Consider the following 22,083-nt stretch of genomic DNA (forward strand, 5'->3'; position numbering starts at 1 on the left):
AGTCAGCTGGGAAGGTTACAAATGGTAATCACATCACCCTGGGACAATGTAACTGTGATAGATACATGCCAATTACCAAGTGTCCAAATTTTGATCACATGACCATGGGCCTGATGCAAGTTGTATGAAAACTGGTCATAAGTCATCTAGAAGTGAGAAACTTCATTGACATGGTCATAAGTCACTTTTTCAGTGCCGTTGTAGCTTAAAACGGTCACTAAACAATAGGTTGTAAGTTGAGGACTACTTGTACTGAGAAGTTAATCTTTTTCTTTAAGCCCGGGGTGTACCTGGAAGTGCTGTTCTTCGCTTTGACATAGAACTTTTACACCTTGAAATTGGTGTTCCAGAAGGTTATTTGTTCATCTGGCATGGTGAGCCACCACAAAACCTGTTTGAAGCCATGGATCTGAATAAGAACGGTGAAGTCCCATCAGAGGAGGTGAGATTGAGTTTTGTTTTAGAAAGAAAGCATCTCGTAAAGGATTCAAAACTGGAAGGATAATTAGATTGGTTCTTATTGCCTAGTCCAGGGGTCTGCAACCTTAAATATTCAAAGAGCCATTTGGACCCGTTTCCCACAGAAAAAAAACCACCAGGAGCCACAAAACCCGGGTAGGCATGGCCAACTCAATGTTACTCGCTCCCAGTCACATGACACCCCCCCCCCCAGAGCCATGCCTATCCAGCTGGTCATTAGGGCAGAGAACCAGGAACCACAAAACCCTTTTCACTCCCCCCCTTGTATCTCTGTCTCTCTCTCCCTCCCCCTGTATTTCTCTGTATCTCTATCTCTCTCCTCTGTATCTGTCTCTCTCTCCCTCTCTCTGTACCTCTCTTATATCTCTCTCGCAGTCTCCCTCTATCTTCCCTTCTCCCTCTGTATCTGTCTCTCTTCCCCCTCCCCCTCTTATCTTCCCCTCTCCCCTCTGTATGTCTGTCTCCCCTCTCTGTATCTCTCCCTCTCTCTGTATGTCTCTTCCCCCCCTGTATCTCTCTCCCCCTCCCCCCGTATCTCTCCCCCTCCCTTCCCCTCTCATTCCTTCTATGTATTTTTCCCTCCCTCTCTCTGTATCTCTCTCCCCCTTTTCTATCTCCTCCTCCTCACTCTCCCCCCTCTGTATCTCTCTCTCTCCCCGACTATCTCCCCCTCTCTGTATCTCTGTGGGTGGGTGGGTGGGTGTTGTGTGTGTGTGTGTATCTGTGTCTGTGTCTCTTCTCACTCTCTCGGAAAGCCCAGCAAGCTCTCATTGGGGCTCTTTGCTACACCTTCTTTTTGGAAATCTGGGCTGGGTGTGGAACGAGCATGAACTGCAGGGGAGGCTTCCCTTCGGGCAACCCTCCTTCTCCTCTTGCGACCCCTTGGTTGGCTGTGGTGGGGCTGGGAGTGTGTGTACGAGCGGGGAGACCCACAAGCAAGCAGGTGGGCTTGGCCAAAGCGCAGCAAAGGAGAGGAGAAGGAGGGTTGCCCAAAGGGAAGCCTCCGCTGCGGTTCGTGCTTGTTCCTCAGTCAGCCCAGATTTCCAAAAAGAAAGAAAGAAAAGGAGTAGTGAAGAGCCCCAAGGAGAGCTTGCCAGCTTGGCCCAGCCTCAGCTTTCCTGACCCCCGGGGTGGGCATGCAAGGTTCGGCGGGGCCAGCCCCCTTTTCCCACTGCCCTGAGGTTCTTAAAGCCATGGCTGGGTGCTGTGAGCTCGTCCCCCTTTCTGTCGTCCCATCCTCCCAGATCCCATTCCTATCCTGCCAGCCCTCGTGTTAGTGAGGCCAGCATCAATCGTGGCCAGGTCGGTCCAGTATCTCAGGGCAGAGAACAGGTTGCGCATCTCCCCAAGCGGCCAAGGCAAGCCCAGCACCAACAAGGGCTGGAAGAAGTTCCAGCAAGAATGAGGCGCCTGAGAATCAGCCCCAGCTGCTTCTCCACTCCCCCGCCGTTGCCTTTACCTTCTCAGGCCAGGCAAGAAGTGACTGGGAGGGGAGGGTGAAGGGCGGGGCCAGCCAGCGATGGGACAGGGAGCCGCAGCAGAGGGGCCAAAGAGCCACATGCAGCTCCGGAGCTGCAAGTTGCCAACACCCGGCCTAGTGCTTTGAATGCATATGTTGGCAAAAAAGAAAGGTCTAAAGAAAGCAACAAGATTTTTACTTCTAGAATATGCATATAGTTGGGGCATTTCTTAATATGAGATGGGGCTCTTAAAATGTTGCCTAGTTTGAGCTAGGCATTTGACATTTGAGCTGAATTGTTATTAAACTTACATTGAGGGAAAAATTTATTAGGGCACTCAAGTCAGTATATAGAGTAAAATCAATATCTAATTAAACTGATTATTTCATCCTAGCTGCATTATTGCCAGAAATAAATCTTTTTGTTTGAAATGCTATACATACTGGGAACCCATTTATAGAAATAATAATAATAATAATAATAATAATAATAATAATAATAATAATAATAATAATAATAATAATAAATAATAAATAATAAATAATAATAATAAATAGTAATAATAATTTTATTTCTATACCGCCCTTCTCCCGAAGGACTCAGGGCGGTGTATAGCCTATTTAAAAACACAGACAAAACAGCAATTTAAAATTTAAAATAATTAAATAAATTGGCTCAGATTTAAAACCCCAAAAATTTAAATACCCCAATTTAAAACTATTATGTTGATAGTCCGGCCTGGCGGAACAACAGGGTCTTCAGTGCGCAGCGAAACACCCGGAGGTCGGAGATCTTACATATTTCCGAGGGCAGTTCGTTCCACAGGGCTGGGGCTCCCACAGAGAAGGCCCTCCCCCTGGGTGTCGCCAGCTGACATAACTTCGCCGATGGCACCTGGAGGAGACCCTCTCTGTGGGAGCGAACTGGTCGGTGGGAGGCTATTGATGGCAGAAGACGGTCTCAGAGGTACCCGGGTCCTATGCCATGGAGCGCTTTAAAGGTGGTAACCAACACCTTGAATCGCACCCGGAAGACCACTGGGAGCCAGTGCAGCTCGCGCAGGAGGGGTGTCACATGGGCACGAGTTGCGCCCATAACCACCCGCGCGGCCGCATTCTGGACCAGTTGGAGCCTCCGAGTGCTCTTCAAGGGGAGCCCCATGTAGAGAGCATTACAATAGTCCAACCGGGAAGTAACAAGGGCATGAGTGACCGTGCGCAGGGCGTCCCGATCCAGAAAGGGCTGCAACTGGCGAATCAGGCGAACCTGATAAAAGACCCCCCTGGCCACGGCCATCATATGCTCTTCTAAAGACAGCCGCGCGTCCAGGAGGACACCCAGATTGCGAGCCCTCTCCGTGGGGGGCAAAGATTCATCCCCATAAGTCAGCGATGGCACCTGCTGACTATATCGGGGCGCCAGAACCACAGCCACTCGGTCTTGGAGGGGTTGAGTCTGAGCCTGTTCCTCCCCATCCAGACCCGCACGGCCTCCAGGCAGTGAGACATCACATCAAGGGCATCGTTAGGGTGGTCTGGGGTGGAGATGTACAGCTGAGTATCATCAGCGTACAGATGGCACTTCACCCCAAAACCACGGATGATCTCACCCAGCGGCTTCACATAAATGTTGAACAGGAGGGGCGAGAGGACCGACCCTTGCGGCACTCCCCATGCGAGACGCCTCGAGGTCGACCTCTGTCCCCCTGCCAACACGAACTGCGAGCGGTCAGAGAGGAAGGAGGAGAACCACCGCAAAACAGTGCCCCCTATTCCTAACCCCCTCAATCGCTGCAGCATGATACCATGGTCGATGGTATCAAAAGCCGCTGAGAGATCTAATAGGACTAGGACAGAGGAGCAACCCCTGTCCCGAGCCCTTCAGAGATCATCCACCAACGCGACCAATGCGGTTTCTGTGCTGTACCCCTGCCTGAAGCCCGACTGGTACGGGTTTAGATAGATTATAATCTATTATTGTCTTTTTTTCTATTGCCCATTCTACAGTTCTCCACATTCATTAAGTCCCAGGTTGCAGAAGACAAAGGTCATATGATTCCAGGCATTGACCCAGAAAAAGTAATCACAGACATGTTTCAGAATCAAGACCGGAATAAGGATGGGAAGATCACAGCAGAGGAACTGAAGCTTAAATCAGATGAGGATCAAGTTAAACATGAGGAACTTTGAATGATAAAGAATCCCTTTTTTAAAAATGCTCCCATTTGATGGTTCTTTCCCTATTTGGGGGAGCAAATTGGCCCCCAATCACTGCTAGACTGGATATAGGAAGCCAGTAGTTTCCCCCCCCCCCCTCATTTGGTTTTGCTTTGACTGTATATTATTGGAAATGAGTTAAATGAAACAAAACCCAGTGGACTAAATGAATGATGATAAATCTCCCAATTCACTGGTTGCATATCCTTCCTGAAACTAATTATTCCATCTCAATTGAATTCTGTAGTTTTTCCCAATTATAGCACATTGTCTTGCCCAGAAATCATGACATTAAAACAGACATTCTGCTTGGGATCTGTGCATTCAACTGTCCAAATCAAGGTTGAATTCACTTATCAGGAAACCCAGATTGGCTTATTAGAGCCAAATAGCAGTATCAAGACACTCTGTATTCACTAACTACTTTTAGGTTTTCAAGGCAAACACAACCAAAATTATTTTTTTTCTTTTTTGTATAAGTTAGAATAAGTAAGCATTTTTTTAAAAAAATTATTCCTGCACAATGCTTAAAAGGATTTAATTGAGAAAACAGTCTTTTCTCATGATTTTATCTTTGAATTTCTGTTACTGCTGTTAAAGGACAGGATTGTTGGATCAATACTAATCTTGAAAATCCAGTGTCCTGATCAGATGGGCATGACCATAATTTACTTTCCTTAAACCAGCTTTAGTTGTATTTTTTCCCTAATGGGGATCTGATTAACTGATAAACTTAAAATTCTTTAACTATTAAAATTCTTGAAACAATCAGTTCACCATAAAAAATTGGCTGGTACAAATAATGTACTTTTATGGCAGGCAATTGGTCTGTTAACATCAGTGACTTTGTCAGTCAAGAGGATGTTAGTCTTAATTTGATATCAGCTAGTTACATCAGCACCCAACCTCACTCCAACCCCCAGTACAGCTGTATAATAAAAAGTACTAATAGGAAGGCCAAAGTAAGTTAAGAAAACCTGGGCACATCCATGTCTGAGATACTGAAGTACATGTTTCAACTGAATCATTAAAATTTTTGAAAGTAACATGCAATAGTTGCTTTATAATTATATTGACTTGTAAGATTTTTTTTTTTGAAGGACAAAACACACAAGTCCTATTTGTAGTGTTTGCACACAATATAGAGACAGGTGCATTGACACTCACAATTTCTCCAAGCTGGTGTCTTATAGAAATATATGGATTTCAGTTCTCATGCCTTTTTCTATCTGAGTAACTGATTTTCTCTCATGCACTTCAAGTTGTACATCAAGTCATTCAAGAAAGTCCTAACATAGCATCACATATTTTGAAAGCACTTAAGTCACCAATGGAACAAATACTTATCATCACATAGAGGATGCAAAATTAAAATGTCTCTTGTGTTTCACCCACCTAAAAGTAGTCTAGGACCCATTATCTTTTACTGAAGAGAACATTCAGAAATGTACAGTATCTAGAATTCTTTTGAATAAACCATAATGTTAATGATTGAAATCAGTGAACACACTACTAAGGTATGTGCCTTTGGACTTAAGCAAGTCTGAATAGGTTTTTTAAAAATTACAATTGTTTTTAAAAAATTGTAGCATGTTGAAGTCAGTGCTGCTGTGGTAACTTAAAAAATTGGTTCAATTAAAGCAGATGAAACAAAATAAAATAGGCATACTAAAATGTTCATAATAAGACATTTTTTTATTATATTTACATGTCTTTTAAATAAAAAAATGTTGAAAATTTTGTGGAAAAGCTGTATTTGGATCATATATAGTTCAAAAACGTTTTGGAAAATAAATGTTTCATGAAACCAAAATACAGAACATCTGAAATCCAAAAGTTTGCATACAAATCAAACAAAAATCCTTAAGTTATGCACACATTTTAATTATCAGGGTTAAACTTATTTGTTATACATGTTAGTTTTCATTAGAAAAAGCTCAATAACTACTAGGGCCAATATGTATTAATCTTATTTTAAAGATAGTTTACATTACATCCGGCATCTAAATTCACTCACATGTTCAATTTAGAACATGCCCAAATACATAGGATTCCAACAAAGCTATTCACCCAGAAAGCCCTTCAATCCACATTCCACAAGTCATTTGCATTAAAATAGCATCACCAATAATATTAAATTGTTTCCCACATTAAGATTATTTCAATAACTGCAATGTATCTTAAAGTGGACTATACCATATTATTACCATTAATTTCTACTTTAGAAGAGACAGGGAGTGACAATAGATAAGTCTAATCAATATCACTCCCATACTGTGCTTTTAAGAATATTTAATTAGTCAAATGAGTCTGATTCGGCCAAGAAAAAGTTGTCTGCTAAATTAGTAGATATCTTGGTACAATTGTGATGCCATTTTAATTAGCTATATAATAGATGTAAAAATAAGATTAATGCTAGCTGGGCCTATTCTATGATTATGGAAATGTTAAAGAACACTGATGGGAATAGTCCAAAAGGAAACTAGTTGTCAAGAGTTACGGGAGTGTATATAGAGTTTGGGCAAGGATGAAGTGTAAAATACCATTTACCACATCCAATGTTTCATCTTTCTCCAATACAATATCATAAGCCTCAATGTATTTTTCCCGCCGTTCTTCCACCTGCATGGGACAAAGTATAAATAGCAATTATAGTATTAATCTTAACAAACCTGCAGTCTGTGGTTTCTATAGATACTAATACTACGGTGGAACATTTTCTTTGTATGAAATGCCACAAGAAATGGCTAAAAATCTCACCTCAAAATTGAATTGGAAGAATTACTTCATAGTGTAACATAGTGTAGCCTAACTTTTGAACTATCTTGTTTCTTTCTTTATCCCCCCTTTCTTTGGTAACAACTTGCCTGATGAAAAGTTCCGAAGAACATAAAAGCTGGCAGACATTATGTGTCACTGTGGTTGTTCTAATCAAAAATCACAACTAGATAAAAAATCTAGCTATTTCTCCTATTAATTTCTACTGCTAATATTTCAAGTACTTACTATCATCTGGTAGATAAAATTAAAGCTTAGAGACCTAGAGAAGATGGATGCTGTTCCATCTTCACACTATTGCCCTTTAGGCAGAACCTATTTATTTGTAAGACTGGAAAAAACAACAAGGCAGGAACAACATTAAGCACACAAGATAAGAGAAAACAGCTCTTACTTTCTAGTGAAACTTATCATACCTCTCCCAAGCCAACCATCATATATGGCATTCAAACTCTTCTACTTGAAATAGGTGCCTTATTTTGCTTCCACACAGGGCTTTCACCATCTGTTTTAGATACTCTCTAGATACTCTCAACTCACCCTGTCATTCAGAAAGCCAATCCGGAGGATATTCTCCATGTCAGCAACACCATCTGCCATACTGAGGTCACCCATGGAATCTCCAAGCAGTAAGATATTTGTTCTTGTGCACAGTTGCTGGAAATAGTCTGTGTTCTTCAGGACTGTGTTGTTCTTGTTATAGATGTGGATAAGAGGGTCTTTGAAACCTTGCAGAATGCCCTTTGAAGGCAAACATAATGTTTATAACACAAAAATGGCAAAATGCAGTTTAGAAGACCTTCTGTGAATCAAAAAGAGTGTGGAATTTTGGTATTGGAAAGGTGATAAATAGGAGGCTGGCACAACTCTCTTAAGAATAATCTTCCAAATTAAAACATTAAATACCAGGCTTGGATTAAACTGAAGGTTCATATCTAAAATCCACTGCTTGAGAACACTTTTGGTGCTTTCAAAGCCTAAGCAGCAGAGCCTCTTTATATATAAAAAAAGATTTTAATAATAATTCTCTCAAACCACATTGAATTAAAGACTTCCCTAAGGATTGATGCAGCCAGATCTCTAGGAAGCAAAATTAATTTTAACTAAAAGCTAAAAAAAAAACCCAAGCTCTAGCCTCCATGGAAATTAAGCCCATCTCCATAAAAGAGCATTCTTAATATATTTTAGAAATGGCTCTACTAAACATAATTTGAACTACCTTTGACAAAATGACACAATTAGTGGACCAGAGGAATGCTGTCAATATAATTTACTTGGACCTCAGTAAAGCATTTGATAAAGTAGACCATAACCTACTACTAGATAAAGTAGAAAAATGTGGGTTAGACAGCATCACCACCAGATGGATTCGTAACTGGCTGACCAACCGCACTCAATGTGTAGTCCTCAATGGAACTGCATCTACATGGAGGGAAGTATGCAGTGGAGTACCCCAGGGCTCTGTTTTAGGCCCAGTGCTCTTCAACATCTTCATCAATGACTTGTACGAGGGGATAAATGGGGAACTCATCAAATTTGCCGATGACACCAAGCTGGCAGGAATAGCCAATACTCCAGAAGATAGGCTCAAGATACAGAAGGATCTTGACAGACTTGAACATTGGGCACTATCTAACAAAATGAAATTCAACAGTGAAAAAAGCAAGGGTCTACATTTAGGGAAGAAAAACAAAGTGCACAGGTACCGTATATGTGGTACCTTGCTCAAAGTGAGAGGGATCTTGGAGTCCTAGTGGACAACCATTTAGATATGAGCCAGCAGTGTGCAGCAGCTGCCAAAAAACCTAACACAGTTCTGGGCTGAATAAACAGAGGGATAGAATCAAGATCACGTGAAGTGTTAATACTACTTTATAATGTCACACTTGGAATATTGCATTCAGTTTTGGTCGCCACGATGTAAAAAAGATGTTGAGACTCTAGAAAGAGTGCAGAAAAGAGCAACAGAGATGATTAGGAGACTGGAGCCTAAAACATGAAGAACAGTTGCAGGAACTGGGTATGTCTAGTTTAATGAAGAGAAGGACTAGGGGAGACATGATAGCAGTGTTCCAGTATCTCAGGGGTTGCCACAAAGAAGAGGGAGTCAAACTATTCTTCAAAGCACCTGAGGGTAGAACAAGAAGCAATGGGTAGAAACTAATCAAGGAGAGAAGCAATTTAGAACTAAGGAGAAATTTCCTGACAGAACAATTAATAAGTGGAACAACTTGCCTGCAGAAGTTGTGAATGCTCCAACACTGGAAATTTTTAAGAAGATGTTGGATAACCATTTGTCTGAAGTGGTATAGGGTTTCCTGCCTGGGCAGGGGGTTGGACTAGAAGACCTCCAAGGTCCCTTCCAACTCTGTTATTCTATTCTATTCTATTCTATTCTATTCTATTCTATTCTATTCTATTCTATTCTATTCTATTCTATTCTATTCTATTCTATTCTATTCCTATTCTAACCTCAAGAATACTGAACTTGAAAAGAATATAACCATGATGGCAAATCTATGGCACACATGCCAGAGGTGGCCCGCAGAGCTGTCTCTGTGGGCACGCGCGTCATCACCCCAGCTCAGCCAGCTGGTCATTGGGTTTCTGGTTGTCAGGTTTCAGGTGCTCTGGTATGCATGTGCGTGCCTTCTGGTTTGGCCTCTCTGTGCCTAAAAGGTTTGCCATCACTGGAATATAAGATACTTCTTGTGGATAGCAACAGCATTTGTTGTGGATAGCAACAGACTTATATACCACTTCATAATGCTTTACAGCCCTCTCTAAGCTGTTCACAGAGTCATCATATTGCCCCCAACAATCTGTGTCCTCATTTTATCAATCTTGGAAGGATGGAAGGCTGAGTCAACTTTGAACCTCGCTCTCATAGAGGTAGTCCTCAACTTACGACCACAATTGAGTGGTTTGGCAAAATTTGTTGCCAAGTGAGACAGTTGAGTTTTGCCCCATATTACAATCTTTCTTGCCATCAGTGTTAAGTGAATCACTGCAATTGCTAAATTAGTAACATAGTTGTTAGGTGAAAACTGATTTTCCTTTTGTCTTTGCTTAGCAGAAGGTTGCAAAAGGTGATCATGTGATACCAGGACACCGCAACTATGATAAATACAAGTCAGTTGCTAAGTGTTTTAATTTTGATTACATGACCATGGAGATGCTACAACTGTTGCAAGTGTAAAAACTGTCATAAGTCACTTTTTTCAGTGCTGTAGTAACTTCAAACAGTTACTAAACAAACTGTTGTAAATTGATCTATTCATAACTGTTCTGCTTTGGACAGAAAGCTTGAATATTTAAATATGTTCAAACTATATATATTTTTATTTCTATGTTATTCTTCTCCATGACAATAAATAAACCAAGATCTTTCAGATTGCAGGTGATCAGTCATATGAGCAAATGCTATTTCATACACAAACTTCTCACACAGGAAAAGAATATGGAGAGAAAAGATGCACCATGTCCTTCCCGTATCTTCTGCTTTTCTACATAGAATATTTTTAATAAAGGACAAGTCATAACCTCTACAACCAAAACAGCACAGCATAACCCAAGTTTTTACTACTTTGAAAAAAATTAGATCCAAGTCCCTAAGATATTTATTGTAACTGTAGTATTCAAAATTCTGTACATTGTGGCAAAGCCTGGAAGTTTGTTATATCTTGCCCTCTTAACACCACCTCTGATTCTACAGGAAGCATTTTGAAGATACTCCCATCAGGGCAAAATAGCAGAATCCTTGGAATGCTTCCAGGTCAGAGGAGATGAAGTGGGCAAAAAGAGATGATTCAACTCACATTATCATCAAAGTCCATATAATTGGAGACCACATTGATGTTAGGGTGGAATACACCGGCCTGATGAATTATTTCCTCTAGCACATCACCTACACCTGCTGAAAAGATGAACAGGGGAACTTTGTTCTCATGCAGCTGGTCAAAGAAAATGTTGAAGCCATCCCTAAGTGCAAGAAGGAAGAGAAAGACAACATTAAGCTAATGTTGTGAAACATGGGCATATATATGAGGACCTGGCTAGGTGGCTCAGTGGCTGAGCTTATCGATTAGAAAAGTCGGAAATTCGGTGGTTCGAACCCCTAGCATAGGTCTCCTGCTGAACAGGGGGTTGGACTAGATGATCTCCAATGTCCCTTCCTACTGTTACTGTTGTTATATATTTAAAGGGCATCGGCAAAGTCCCAATGTTTCTAATAGATTAGCTCAAAATGGCAATGATTTTCTGAAGCACACAAGTACTGACAGAAAAAAAAATGTCCTTTTTATATTATCAACAGTAAACAGTGAACTTGTCCACTTACTTATCAGTTTCTTGGAACAAATAAGGATCTCAGATTGAAAAAGACAAAAGCTTTTGACTGTTAGCTAAAAATTAAAATAGCATGTGATTTCCTAAAATATATAAAATTGTCAAATCTGTATTTATACAAAGTATAGCTTTCTAGGTAGCACACACGTCCTTAATTGTAATAGTTCCAGTGAATAAATTGATTGCTTAGTATGAAATGTCAAATTTATAATTTAAATCCATTATTTAAATGTACACTTTGGGTGGATGATTTAAACATTGGCTTACAGTTCTATCAACCGTGGCCCCCATGCACATAAACATCAGATGGTAGCAAATCCTTTTCTTGACATGCAAGTTCATGCTGGGTAGGAAACCTTACTATAGATAGTTCTCAACTTCCAACCATTGGTTTATTGACTGTCCAAAGTTATGACAGCACTGGAAAAAAAAATGACTTATAAATGATTCTCATATTTACAGCCATCATAGTATCTTGGCAATCATGTCTTCAAAATCCAGGTACTTGGTAACCATTGTGTATTTATGGTAGTTGCAGCACTGGGGTCACATGCTCACCATTTACAACTTTCCTAGAGGGTTTCCAACAAGCAATGGGAGAAGCTGGATTTGCTTAACAACCACAGTGATTTGCTTATTGATCACAGTAAAAAAGATATAACTGGGTGCGACTCACTTAACAACCATATTGCTTGGCAATAGATGCTCCAGTCCCAATTTTGATCGTAAGAGAACCAGTTTTACCTAGTGATAAAGATGTTGGCATAGAAACCAGGAGACTGTGAGTTCTAGTCCTGTCTTGGGCATGAAAGCTGGCTGGGTGATTTGGGGCCAGTCACTTTCTCTCAGCCCAATCCCCTTCACTGGGTGGTTGTTTTGGGAAAATAGGAAGAGAGAGGAACATTAATATGTTTGCTGCCTCGAATTACCTATTAAGTAATAAAGGCAGGATAGAAATCTATTAATTAATAAGTCAAGGATTACCTGTACTATTTCCAGATCTTTGGCTAAATGTGACATGTTTCATTGAAATATGCATTTAATTATCTTTGCATCACCAGCAGGGTGGATAAAAATCAAAAAAATCAGATTTTTTTGATTTAAATCGGATTTTTTTTTGTTTAAATCGGATTTTTTTAAATAAAATGCTTTTTGAGGAAAATATATTACCATCCAAAGGTTATTCCATCATGAAATAAAAATTAGTTTTTTAATTATGTAGAATAAGGCTGTATATGTTTAATTTTTTTGGTAAATAAATTCCATTAATCCATTCACAATGTCATGCTCTTCCAGAGGTTTTTGTAGGATTATTGGGCAGTTTCTCTGCCTACAAGATATTATCACAGATGCTTGGTTTACTTTTGCAGTTCTCAAAACTGAATTTGACTCAGCAGAGATCACATGCCTCTTCTTCACAGCAAAAATGTTATACCATTAACAGAGTTGAGAAAAGACCTTAATCCTATTGTTCTACAAACCTATGAATACAGAATCAACCCCTTCATGCTAAGTTTCAAGAAATTCAGTGAATAGAATAGAAACAATATGTTTCTGGTTATTTGGAGTGGAATAGATCTGCACAAGAAGAAAGTTAAATTAAGTGTGAGGAGGAAGGGGCAAGCAGACAAGCAGTACAAAATGAAAGTGAAATTTTCTGAGCACAATACTGCACAGCCACAGACAGACAAGTCTTTGGATCTTTTTGTGTGTATGACCTGAGGTTTATCACATTCTTTCCTTGGATGAAAAAACCTATAATGGCAGCAGGCCGTAAAAGAGACCCAGTTTGGCAATATTTTAATGAAGTTCCTTTACCTATCGGTAAGGCAGGCATGCGTGCAAACTGCAAACACTGCAACAAAGAAATGCAAGGCGTGGTGGCTCAAATGAGGCAACATCATGAGAAGTGCTGTGATGAAGATGACCAAAGAAACATATTTGAACAGGCAGGATCTTCAGGTTGGTAAACATTTTTATTGAATCATATTTCTAAAGACTGCCTTGAACTGTCATGTTTGAGCAAAATTATATTTCTTATTATTACTGCATGTTATTGTCATTTGGTACAGTTATGAAGAAAAGCAAATATTCCTTTTGGGGCAGTGCTGTGTACAATAAGCAGAAATTGTATAAACAATAAAATAACAGCATTGACTTTTTTGTTTAGGGGAATTCATGGATTCTGGAAACTATCCACCTTCAAGATCACCATCCTCCTGTTCTACAGTTTCAGAGTTATCCATCCAGGATAGTGCTTCATTAGCATCATCATCATCAGACACCCACAGCCACATATCACTATCACCTAAAAGAAAGAAAAAATCTTTCCCTCCTGGAACCACCATAGATAAGTTTGTGATAAAAACTAGCAGATTAGAAAGAGAGTTAATTGATGAAAAAATTGCCCAGTTTGCTTATGCAACAAACTCTTCTTTCCATCTGACTGAGAACCCACATTTCATTAATATGGTTCAGTCACTGAGACCAGGATACAGTCCACCCAGCAGAGCAGATGTTGCAGGGAAACTGCTGGATACAGTGTATGACAGAGAAATGGAGCAATGTGCAACAGCTCTGGAGGTAGAATTGTTAACTTAAGTATTGATGGGTGGAGTAATGTCCACAATGATCCTACTGTATGTGCTTGTATAACAACAGAAGAAGGGAAAGTCTTCCTTGCACAAACAATTAATACGTCAGGAAATGCACACACAGCAGAATACTTACAAGAAGTGGCAGTAAAAGCTATAATAACATATGAACAAAAATTCAAATGTCTAGTACACAGTTTGGTCACAGACAATGCTGCAAATGTATCCAAGATGAGAAGAAATTTAGAAGAGCAGGAAGGGAATACAAAGCTAATAACATATGGTTGCAGTGCTCATTTGCTGCACCTCTTAGCCAAAGACTTAAGTGTTCCAGAAATAAAGACTAATGTTGTTGAAATTGCTAAATACTTCCGTAACAATCATTTTCCTGCAGCAGCTCTGAAAAGGATGGGTGGAACCAAGCTAACACTCCCACAGGATGTTAGATGGAACTCTGTGGTGGACTGTTTTGAGCAGTATATCAAAAACTGGCCTATTCTGATGACAGTTTGTGAAGAAAATCGAGATAAAATAGATGGCACTGTCATGGCCAAAATCCTCAACATTGGGCTTAAGAGAAATGTTGAACATATGCTGAGCATCCTGAAACCCATCTCTGAAGCTTTAAACAAAATACAGAAAAATAGCTGTTTTATTGCTGATGCTGTTGAAATTTGGAAGGAACTGACTGAACACTTAAAAACAGAACTACACATAGACAGAATTAAATTACAAGCATTAAAAAAACGAATGGGACAAGTACTGTCTCCAGTTCATTTTTTTGGCAAATATTGTCAATATCCAGTGTCAGGGTCAAAACTTAAGTGCTGAGGAAGAGGAGCTAGTTATGACATGGGTATCCAGCAATCATCCATCTGTAATGCCAACTATAATAAACTTCAAAGCTAAGGGGGAACCATTCAAGAAATATGTGTTTGCTGAAGATATTTTAAAGAAAGTCACACCAGTGAACTGGTGGAAGTCACTTAAGCCCTTGGATTTAGAGACTGTTCAAGTAATGATTTCACTTTTAACAGCAGTAGCTTCTTCTGCAGGCATTGAAAGAATATTCTCTTCCTTTGGACTCATTCATTCTAAATTGAGAAATCGTTTGGGACCCGATAAAGCAGGAAAGCTTGTTTTTCTTTTCCAGATTATGAACAAAGAAGAAGATGAAGATGACGAGTGAGCTACAGAGGACAATATTTAAGTTTTTCCTGTATAGGCTGGGCTGACAGTCTAAATTTCTTAAAATATATATATATTGTTTAGCCAAATTAGTTAACAAACATGGATGTTTGTTTAAGCAAATAACATATGCTGTAATGTTATTGTTTCAGTTGAATAAATCTATTTAAATTGTTATTATTAAGGTAATGATTATTTTTCTCCTTCCTAAGTACAACAGAAAAGTTGTCCAAATATGAATGATTAACCTATTAAACTGGGGATAAAAAAACTAATATGAAAAGTTGTTATTCTAAAAATCTTCATCTACTTGTATATTAAAGTTATATCAGCAAGAATTAGTCTTTATGCAGAAAACTACGATTTAAATCAAATCCACCCTGATCACCAGCATTCATCATGTGAAGAGGTCATTAGAACAGCCAATCTAATGGCCTCTTCACATAATGGCCTCTTCAGTTTTTTATCTCAGGAAAATAAAGGTGGGCTTTATTATACATTTACTAATAGAATTATTAAAATATATGCATGTGAAGAGCTCCAAAACTTCAAACACATACTATTATGACTGTGTCTGACATTCTGCTTCTGTAACTGAAAAACATTCTGAACCCTATTTACTTTTTCCTTCTTTATGGTTTCTGGTACCATAGTTACTGACTCTAATCAAGTTGACACGATTATGTATCAACAGATTTGCTTCGGGTGAAAAAGAACATGCAAACAAAAAGCACTATTAAGTGTGCAATATTAAACCTTAAAACTTTGGGCCAGTTTTTATATTTAATTCCATATGCAGAATCCCATCTTCACATAACTTGAGAATATTTGATACCAAGAAGAAATAATTATAATTATGCTTGGATAATTTACCTCTCTCTTGAATTGATTTTGTATCCAACATGCAAACCTCATACCTGAGTTTAACGTCTGATTCTTTCACTATTTGGGCAATATCATTCTTCAGAATCTTTTCCTGGGACAGGAGGTTATGGGCTTTAGTCCACCTGGAAAATATCAGTGTTGGGAGCTCTTGTCAGATGAGCTAATTCACCCACCTTCTAAGCAACCAACACCCGCCCTCCCTATTCCAGCCTGCAAATTGTTTTGGGATATCAAACAGAATAATCTTCTTTCGTTCAATACTCACCATTCTATCATGAGGGGGAGTTTGTCCTCCATAGTCCGATAAGGGTCAATTTCAATAGGATAGTAATAATGGAGTAAATCTTTCAGCTGCAATATTGGGCAGAATCAACACATTTGTTCAAAGAAAAAACAGATTTTCAAAGCTGATAAATAGCACTGAATTATAAGGAGTTTTAAAATTGGAACACTGGTGTTACCTTTCTCTATGTAATTACATGGAACAATAATGTCAATAGATTGGCCACTGCTGAAAAGGCTTAATCTCTGGCACTTTCCATTTTAATAACATTTACTAGCAGGCAAAACTGGAATCTCCAAAGCTGATTTTAAGTTACATGATGATTCTCGTAAGTATCAGCAGTCACCTTCACATCTACTGATTCCAAATTCGCTGAAGCTTTAAAAAACTGACTCCCATTTTCCAAACTTGATATAAAAATGGAAAGAAAGTGAACTGCTCCAATATACTCTTTTAGCAGTTGAATTCTTAATACTTGAAGTTTCCAGTCTTCAAAGAAAGCCTCATGCATTAAAACAGTGAAATATTTTCTCTAGCTAAAAAAGCCTAAAGTCACAAAATTTTAATTCCTAGGGTTCCTGATAGCAGGACATGAAATGTGAATGTAAGTTTGGATTTTAATTTGGATATTTGCTAAAGAATTCCTAGAAGCTCATACCTTTTTTCTGCCTTCTTCACTGATGACCCGGCAATTATCTATGATATCTGAAGAGATACAAGCAGATTTCTGGAAACTCTTATACACAGTAATGCTGAGTCTAAATTTATTTTGAACATGTGGTGTTTTAAAAGCATGTTCTTTCAAATAAAAAGGATTAATGCAAATGAATAATAATATGCATGTGGCTATGTACTATGCAAAACCAGAATTTTAACTCGGGCATAAAATCTAGTAATTTAAAAAAATATAACTGAATTTTAAAAAACTATCTATATTTATTATAAAAAAGCATGTTTCTAGTTTCTGAGCCTGTAAAAAATAAGTATGAAAATTGTATATACTTCCTACTTGAAAACAAAGATTAGACAAGAGTGCCAGAGAGTAGTACTTTAGACCTGTGTAAATTATTTATACATGCAAAGTTGCCTAACAGTTTGTTATTTTCCTTACTGATAGCAGTGCTTCTCACTTTGTGAAATTGTATCTTCCCACACTTATTATTCATGAAATATTTAAATCATAACTATTTTAGATTATGTTGAAACAACAATTAGATTATATTAAATTGAATGTGTTCTATGAATCAAGAATTACATCCTGGTTAAGAAAGAGTGCCTTAATCACAACTTTAAAATGTAGTTTGTCATTAAATTCATTAAGCTAAAACCATATTTCAAAATATTATTTCAACTTAGATGGGCAAAGAGAATTCTCCCTTCTACCTTAGAAATAGGCAAGAAAAAGACTGGAATAACTAAAGGATCACATGATCTCTTTTCTTTTCTTTTTTTTCATTTCTTTTTTACACTCCAAATGTGAGTAATATGGAGGTACAAAATAGCCTGAACAAGGCTTAGTCACACCCCTGTCTGTCCTAAGTCCTTTGACTCCAATAAGGCATTATGGTTAAAAAATATTTATGCATTTGTAAAATAAAGTACTATTTCAGAGCACTATTTCACTATTTCTAAAATGGTGCTTAACCATTAAAACCTGGATTAGTCTGGTTATAGTTATCTTAGATTAGCCAAATTATAATTACAATTAGATTGGGGTTAATATATCATGTGAATATACTCACATATACACTGTATCAATGACTTACTTAAAAATGGCTTAAAGACCAGGAGCAATAGGAAGAAAAACATAAGAAAAAAATAATTTGAGAAGTTTTTACAAGCCATCTTGTAAACAATGAGACAGAAGACAAAAATATGAGAAAACACCAAGAAAAAAAGAAAAGAAACCATCAAGGAGAAAAATATATTTTTTTAAAAAGAGAATTGACAATTAAAAAAGGCCAGAAATTACACTCACTGTGCGAAGTAGGACAGCGCTTCCCATTGAAGCCAAACCGAGTAAGAGTCATGTCAAAATCAGAAATGACCTGGATTGAACAGAAAAGAAGACTTAGTAATTTACCAAGGAATATTGTGTTCAGGTGGCATCCTACATCACCATACGACAGAGCAATTTAAGAATTAGGTCTCTAAATCAGGGGTTTACAACTTATTCTACAAAAGTTTTGATGCAACATTCAATATTAACTGTAATTAATTTTAAGTTACATTTAGTTTGGTTCCTGCCTGTCTACCAATGTTTTATACTGGTGAAATTGTTGGAATAAACAGACATCCTGAAAAGAAGTGGGAAAGAAACTAAGATTTTAAAAAAGAGTTACATACCTGGAGTCTTGATGCTCCGCCTTTCCTGAGTGCTGAAACTATATTTTTTACATGTTCAGGATTCTTCATCCGGACAGTTATTTTCTGCAACTCAGGTACCTTGAGACAGATATAGTATGCACAGCACTTAATTATATTTTAGAACATAAGTACCATTTTTACAGTTGATAAAAATTATAAAAACTTAAATACATAAAATGTATATAAAAATATGTCCACAATTAAGATGCATGCAACAAGAGGTAAAAATAGCAAAATAAGGGAATTTCCATGTTTCTATTCCCCGTCCTTTCATTTTGAAATCTGCCATAAGATTATCATAACTTGTGACCAATTTGGAATGCTGAAAAAGCAGGAACACCATGTAATAAAGTGAGCTCCCTGTAGCTAATTAGTAAGGGAATGCAAACACAATTGTTCAAGTCAATGTTCATAGTCTAAATTATGGCAGCTCTGGAATAGCAAAAAAAAAAAAAAAAGTTTGGCCTCTTTCACAAAATTAAAATAAACATAAATGTTTAGCCCTCTTTCTACAAACTCCAATATGTTTGTTAAAAATGTTTCCCCAACATCTGCCAAGTATTGGTTGCTTTGTAAAGCTTTATGTGTGTATATGGAAGTGAACAAAGAATAATTCACTTTGATCCATAAACTGGGAAGCTTACCTCTAAGAATTTTGATTCATACTGTTTATATACGGTAAGTAAGAAAAATCAAGGCAGGTAGAGATTTATATAGAGATTGTAAATTAGAATTAGGTTCAGTGAGAAAGTTGCCTAAGAAAACCCATTAAAAAGTTCAAAGCAGAATAAGGAAAATTAAATCTACTCAGATCACTCTCAGCTTCAGATCTCTATTTGCAATGGGCAGACAATAAAATACAACCTGTAAAGTAGATTGGGCTGAGAGAAAGTGTCTCACCTAGTCAAGTTAGTGAAACGCTGATGGACCTGAATCTAGCTTTTTAATTATGTCAGAGTTTCTTGCAAAAATCAAATCCACAGATAACTGATTCATTAACTTCTTTATATTCATAATAACACATAAAGTATATTTACAATACCAACAATGGTTCTCCAGCTCAGATCAGCAGACGAGTTCACACACAGAGCACAGCAGAGAGCTTAACACATAAACTCTCTCTGCATAGTTTCAGTTTCAATTCTCTGCCCAGAATGAGAAGCTGCAGTCTAAGACATAGCTCCAGTCTGTCTCAGCTCCCAATTGGCTAACCTTTGTTACCATGTCTTTCCAGTCATGAATATTCTGACCAATTATTATACTGAACTGACTTTCAATTTCGTTTACTATAATCAGTTCATTTTTCTGGACTCTTGATAATTCACTGAAGCACTGAAGTCTAAATCACACAACCAACTAAGATAAAGCACAAATGTTTCATTTGTAGCTGTGGGTTGTGTAAACTCAAGACAAACTGAAGTAAGCTATCCCTTGGACAATTACCCACCCATACACTTTACTGAGAGCAAACCTTGATTCCAAATGAATCTGATCATTCAACTGCCACATCCTACTTGATGCCACCTGATGTGTTGGAATAGGACTCTCACCGTTTACATTGCCATATTTAGGACACAGCACAGCAGTTAAACGACAGCAAAGGTGTAGAAGAGTCTAACAAAACCCGCGGGTCATCCAGGGATCCTCGGGATCTATGAACTATTATAGCATGCTGATTTGGGGAAGAATGAACCGCCATTATCTCAGTATATCTATCTCATCCCACCTCAGCCTTGCCCTACCGAGCATTCCCCCGCCAACCCTACTAGCCGACATTCAGACGAAATCTGGACGTAAAGGTGAGACTTGCTTTCCCCGCTCGCTCTCCAAACCTTTGCCTCACCAGTCATTAATTAAACACCACGGTGGCCTTTTAACTGCACTGTCCCCAGAAAGGGCCAAGGTACCACACGGGCGCTCCTTACAAACCCCTCACCATGACTCCGGTTCTACGGCTGCGGCAGCTGCAAGCGGAAGGGCCTCTGTCCGCTTCTTCTCAGGAGGGCCGAGGAATGCAGAAAGCGAACGACCGCCCGGCGAGAGAGCTTCTTTAGGCAGCGGAGGCGACTCCTCCCGTACTCGTTAACTAAGCGCCTGAAACCCGAGCAGAGGTTTTATCTTAACCGGGTCACGGAAGGCCAGAGCTCTTCCTTTTTCTCCTGTTCCCTCCTCCCTCAACCGGGGGAGGAGACGTCTGGCATCAGCCCCTCCTCCTTCCTGAGGTGAGGCGGGTTGCCTGCAAACAGGGCACTACGCCTTCCCTCCCAGCAAAAGTTTCTGAAAATAGCCGATGCGTTATTAGGTTTTAGCTGTTTTGCTCTTGGCAAACTCCAAAGACGGGACTGTCTGTCGCTACAAAATGGCTTTGAAGGAATCTTGCTATTTTAAAGATAGTTTTGACTGTCGACGTCTCTCTTGTTAAAAAAATAGTATGCTTATGGTGTGACAGGTACACAGCTTTATTGATCCTAGAGGAAAGTAATACTTCTAATTAATAATTCCTGATTCAAAGTGGGGAATTTAAAATCAATTCATTTAAGTGCCAGAAAATGTGCAGCTTTTTCTCATAGATTAATTGCATCATACTCTCGTAAAAAAAAAAAAACAAATCGCCTTCTTTTCCCCTCGAAGCATCAGGGCAAGATACTGCCCCTACTTATTCAGGGGCAAGTAGAATATTTTCTGCCGGTTAACAATTTGGCAACAGTTTTGAAAACGGTTGAAAAGTATCCATGGAAAAAACTGTACTACATTATAGTGCTCATTGAGGGGATCATCCACAAAGCTCCTTTACCTGATCTGAGACATGGCTGCTTACCAGTTGTTGATGGCACGTCCTCAAGCTGGAGCCTCCATCCTGGGGGCAACCTGTCACTAAAACAGCATAAAAATAGATACAGCAAGAAAGCGGTGGTTTCTAGCAGCAACTGGAACGAGCCTTTTTCTCTGCAAGCGTTTTATATTGCATGGAGGAGGAGCAAAAGGAGATCAGTGAGCTCCAGGGCACCAATTGGCTTGTTTTCCGAACACCACCCTGAAAAGGGAGTGCCTCCGTTCCTCCCTGCTGGGGAAAGGAGAGCTTTGCCTGACAACCCGAAGATATTTTTTTGGGATGGGGGTGGGGGGACGTGGTGTCTGGTAAAAATACAAATTTTATAGAAGTTTCATAAGGTAATTATTGGTGCCAGTAACTTTTGCTTATAACCCCATGATGATTCATTCCCTTATCTCTACATCTGCTAGAAAGCAAGAGGGAGCTAAAAATAGCAACTTGATCAGGTCTTCGAACTGTGGGAAAAGGACTGCTATAGGTGTGTTAGCGTTCCACTTTCCTTTGATTTGGAAAACAGTATGTTGCTGGAAGTGTAAGAGTGAGCCTGAGTGACTGGGACCAATCCCATTCTTTAGCTAAACTTAAGAGAATCACTGTTGTAGAGGAAAAAAATCAATCTTATCTCTAATAAGGAGGTACACAATAAGATGTT

At 38.8% G+C, this 22,083-nt stretch overlaps 2 protein-coding genes and 1 long non-coding RNA gene across 4 annotated transcripts in view; 2 read left to right on the forward strand and 1 right to left on the reverse strand.

The window, feature by feature from the left end:
* Positions 1-5,905, forward strand: part of FKBP10 (FKBP prolyl isomerase 10) — a 19,435-nt gene extending 13,530 nt beyond the window's left edge. The window contains exons 9-10 of the mRNA XM_034415936.3: positions 279-442; positions 3,947-5,905. Coding sequence (XP_034271827.2) covers positions 279-442; positions 3,947-4,129 — 347 coding nt within the window. The 3' untranslated portion in view covers positions 4,130-5,905. The remainder of the gene's footprint in view (positions 1-278; positions 443-3,946) is intronic.
* NT5C3B (5'-nucleotidase, cytosolic IIIB) lies at positions 5,833-21,557 on the reverse strand. 2 transcript variants are annotated; one of them, XM_034415937.3, is made up of 10 exons: positions 21,417-21,557; positions 20,535-20,692; positions 18,578-18,676; positions 18,210-18,279; positions 16,890-16,936; positions 16,214-16,299; positions 15,981-16,070; positions 10,753-10,915; positions 7,475-7,675; positions 5,833-6,778 (listed from the first exon to the last, which is right to left on the reverse strand). In XM_034415937.3, exons 2-10 carry the CDS (start codon positions 20,535-20,537, stop codon positions 6,653-6,655), a joined length of 885 nt encoding a protein of 294 aa, XP_034271828.1. In that variant the 5' UTR covers positions 20,538-20,692; positions 21,417-21,557; the 3' UTR covers positions 5,833-6,652. The 2 variants fall into 2 exon arrangements, with proteins under 2 accessions (XP_034271828.1, XP_034271830.1); XM_034415939.3 differs by lacking the exon at positions 20,535-20,692 and having other exon boundaries at positions 21,417-21,529.
* Positions 13,111-15,240, forward strand: LOC148114101 (uncharacterized). The gene is made up of 2 exons (XR_015734210.1): positions 13,111-13,243; positions 13,452-15,240. It is a non-coding gene; the product is annotated as an uncharacterized LOC148114101 (long non-coding RNA).
* Positions 21,558-22,083: the final 526 nt, after the last annotated feature.

The sequence above is a fragment of the Pantherophis guttatus genome, chromosome 4 (genome assembly GCF_059756535.1).
Source record: "Pantherophis guttatus breed Tessera chromosome 4, ASM5975653v1, whole genome shotgun sequence".
Taxonomy (NCBI): Eukaryota; Metazoa; Chordata; class Lepidosauria; order Squamata; family Colubridae; genus Pantherophis; species Pantherophis guttatus.

What these genes read in the sequence shown, in the direction of transcription:
- NT5C3B (XM_034415937.3), bottom strand. An exon ending in GTGAAGAAGGCAGAAAAAAG is followed by an intron (nt 16,300 to 16,889) that starts GTATGAGCTTCT and finishes CCAATATTGCAG; the next exon opens with CTGAAAGATTTACTCCATTA. An exon ending in CTCCCCCTCATGATAGAATG is followed by an intron (nt 16,071 to 16,213) that starts GTGAGTATTGAA and finishes GATATTTTCCAG; the next exon opens with GTGGACTAAAGCCCATAACC.